At 48.3% G+C, this 3,656-nt stretch overlaps 1 protein-coding gene across 1 annotated transcript; it reads left to right on the top strand.

Moving 5' to 3' along the window:
• Nucleotides 1-190: 190 nt before the first annotated feature.
• Nucleotides 191-714, top strand: Pmar_PMAR021855 (serine/threonine-protein kinase ripk4, putative; the record flags this gene model as incomplete). Its single annotated transcript, XM_002764805.1, has 3 exons — nt 191-311; nt 388-498; nt 556-714. Coding segments are annotated over 3 exons (391 nt in total), but the record flags the coding sequence as incomplete, so codon positions are not given.
• Between the last annotated feature and the right edge of the window lie 2,942 nt (nt 715-3,656).

The following is a 3,656-nucleotide window of genomic DNA, read 5'->3' as shown; positions in this document are numbered from 1 at the left end:
AAAAAGTTTTCGCGAATATTTTGACTAATTCGAAAAATGTGAAATAGATAGAGTACATTTTGAGCGTAGTGGTGCGGTTATCTGAGATCATATAATTAACCTTCATAAAAAAATAACATTTTTTTTGCACATTTTCATGTTAACTTTGCGCGTATTGGCATGTCGTTGTGAAGGTATGGCGTTATGGTAGGTATGGCGCCCATCCTGATGATGGTGGTGATAAGGGGTGGACGCCCTTGTTTGTGGCAGCTTTGACGGGGCAGGAGGATACTGTCGCTTTGTTGTTGTCATATAGTGCATGCATAAACGAGGTCAAATTGCGTGTCTATGCTGCTGCTGCTGGTCGTGGTGGTGATGGTGGAATTTCGTGGCGCGTGACGATTTCAGGTGAATCCTGTGGATGGTCGAACGCCCCTGCACGCGGCTGCTGAGGTCGCGGCGATTGATGTGGTTGAGATCCTCTTGAGACATGGTGCTGATGTACATGCTAGGGATGTTGTAGGAAAGGATGCAAAATTTACTTTTGGAGGAATTTTTCGCGTGGAAAAATCTCAGCATGGAAAGACGCCGGCTGAAACGGTTGGTGTCGGGTTGGGCCCCGAGGTTTTGGCACAGCTTCATGAGGAAGGGCTATTGGCCGAAGGGGATATGGTCGATGATGAGGAGCTGATGAGGTTGATGATAGAACATCCTAGGGCGAAGGCTGTTCGAGAGGTGAGGTCCCGGGTTCGATCCCTGGTGGGCGCTTTTTGGAGGAGAAATTTTCGAGAGAATTTTTTGCTCAGTTTACGGTAGAGTCATTTGTGTGGAGTTTCCGAGTAGAAACAATTTTCGAGAGTTTTGCATTTTTAATCGAATTTGGTATCATTTGAATTTTCCGAGTGATTTTTGAATATACTCATTGAGAATATGCTCACTAGTGTCGGAGGAATATACGTTGACTTTCCTCAGCTGCTGAGTTCAGGAGCTTCCTCACTAGATATAGAAGTCTACATACGAATTCGGGTACAAAAACTGATGAGAATTTCCCAAAATTTCCTTGTAATTTCTCACCAACACATTTAGTTGATTATGTGGATATTTTCTCATTCCAAGTGTTATCTTGCAATCTTGCATTTCCTCAACGCTGGTTGTAGATGCTCGACATGGCTGCCTCGTCCGAGAGGGTGGTGGTAGATGCCACTGAAGGGTTCTCAGTAGAGGAAGCCGTCGGGGAGGGGACCCCTGGGGTCGATGCGCTGGTGAAGAATTCAAACCTGTCCTCAGCATATGATGTGATGGTTGGGAGGATCTTACAGCGGGGACAGCCATTGTGGGATGAGGTGAGAAGTTGGGAGAGGAGTGGTATGAGTTTTGGAGGGGTTATAATTTGGGGTGTATTGTTTTGGTGGAAGGTGGATGACAGCAGTTTATAATCGCCGATGGTGAATTACGAACGTTTTGGAGGAGAAATTCTGAGGAGTCCGTTTGGAACTTCCGGAATAGGGGATTTCTGAAGCCAGTGGAGGGTTTGAATATCGCCATGAGCGTTTTATCGCGTGCGAAAAAATTCCGGGATTTTTTCGAGAGATTTTATCGCCAGTGGGTATCGAACCTGCGTGTTTCCGTAGGAAGTCGACGACAGTAACTCCCAGGCTAACGAGGCGGTGTTACTCAGCTCATATAGTGCTACACCGAGCCAGCGTTATGGTGGAGGGAGTTTGATGACGAGTCTAGGAGGGCTGGATGTTGGTGTTGACACTTGCAATCTTGCTCAATCTTGCATTTCCTCAGGGAATTCCGGAGGACTCGGTGGCTCAGGCATCATCGTCGCTTATGTCGTGCATTCCAAAGGCTGTTGATTTCGGAACATCTATGGGAAGGTTTGGGTCGATTTCGGGTGGGCCTAGTTTGAACCTTGGATATTTGGAGATGCGCATGCGTGCAGATACGGACCTGTTGGTGGTTGATGATGATACACCATCGAGCTTAAGCGTTGGTCTGGGGGGAGTCTTCCGGGATCAGCAGAACTCATCGGCGCCGCCGCCCTCTGGGATGGACCAAGGAGGAGGACGGGGATCTACAAGGGAGACGATAGAATTGTGAATATATGAATTAGTATTATTATAAAAATGTCGAGTGCCGGGATCGAACCCGGGTGTTGCGATGAGGAGTCGATGCTCATGTTACATTACAGGAAGATTTCGTATCACATTTCGTCCATTATTCTGCGGACAGATTTTTAACGTATTGTGATCGACTTGGAGATGGCTCGTATGGGTTGCCATTAATACTATCATAAGCTACTTATGATGATTGTGTTTCGAATTGTGGCTGCTGGGAATCGAACCTGGGGTCTTGCCGATGCGAAACTAAACTGTTGGTATGCACGCATACACATGCGTTGTCATAGCTAGATTGATAACGGATGGCGATCACAGCGGACATCACCTTGTGGAAGAGAGGCTCCGGCAGGCCAATGAGGAGATGCTCACTCGTGGAGAGGACGACGATGGTGGCACGGCGGGAGAAGGGCTGAGGGGTGTTGTTGCAGGAGTAAGTGTGGGGGGGGGGTGACGCTGAAGGAATATATGTTGCCTTTCCTCAGCTGAGCTTGGGAGTTTCCTTGCTAATTATGAAGGAGTTCGGGTAGATATGTCCAAAAACCAGTGGAAATTACCCGAAACTTCGTCGAAATTTCCATATTGTCACCGACACATGTAGTTGAGCATGTGCATATTTGTGGTTGGGTAAACGGGGGGAGGAATTTGGAGGCGACAACTGGGCTGAGATGAATTCTGAAGTGCTTTATCGGTGAGAAATTGTTGGTGTCACCAACAGTTTCTCAACGATCTCACCAAATCACCGACTTGGAAGAATTTTATAAATAATCTGCTATGAAATCCATGGAGTTTGTCGACCCTTATTATAGGAAGTTGTTTTTGAATACTTTTCGCGGCAGTTCCCGGGCACATTCGAAGAGCTGTTGGAGGCGGCTCGGGGTGTGGTAGGGGATTCTCGACTGACGATGGGGATGGCGATGTTGTTGGATAGTAGCAGGTGGGGAGAAATGCACTGCGCAGGGATTGAACCGGGGTGGTTTGTTGGTAGGAAGGGTAGGGCGGGAGAGTGGTATGCTGTGGGCGAAGAGTGGCTGATGCTGGGAGCAGATGTGAAGCTTATGGATAGGGTTGCGGGGGAGATAAGGTAGGGGGTGGCGGGGATCGAACCTGGGTGGACTGCGTGATAGTCGAGAATTGTACCGTTGTGCCATTTAGGCGCGTTGTGGGAGCGATTGTGGAGCACTCAGTGAGTAGCCCGAGAGGAGATCTCGTGCCGGCATATTTGCGGAGTCTGATGGAGCGATATGCTCAGCAGCTGCCGGCCTACTTGACGGTGGTCCACTGTGAAGTTGTGAATGTAAGTGTTTTCGACTTGATGGAAATTCGACAAATTGTGGCGATGTATGATGTTTAGGTCTGCGTGAGAGCTGGTGAGCTCGCTGTTGCAAGATGGGTAGCGCAGCATAGCTGTAACGTTGCGGCTTGTGGAAGGGGAGTGTCGGAGGTGGACTACAGGAAATGGTGGTAAGAAAAAACATGTTTGTGGTTCGAGTGAAATCCTCGTAAGCGGACATCATTCCGCGTGTGAGGAGTTTAGTTTGCCTCACGTTTCTT

Source organism: Perkinsus marinus (genome assembly GCF_000006405.1).
Source record: "Perkinsus marinus ATCC 50983 genomic scaffold scf_1104296976114, whole genome shotgun sequence".
NCBI lineage: Eukaryota > Perkinsozoa > Perkinsida > Perkinsidae > Perkinsus > Perkinsus marinus.
The sequence above is the reverse complement of the archived record's forward strand: the minus strand, read 5'-3'. Positions and strand labels throughout refer to the sequence as shown.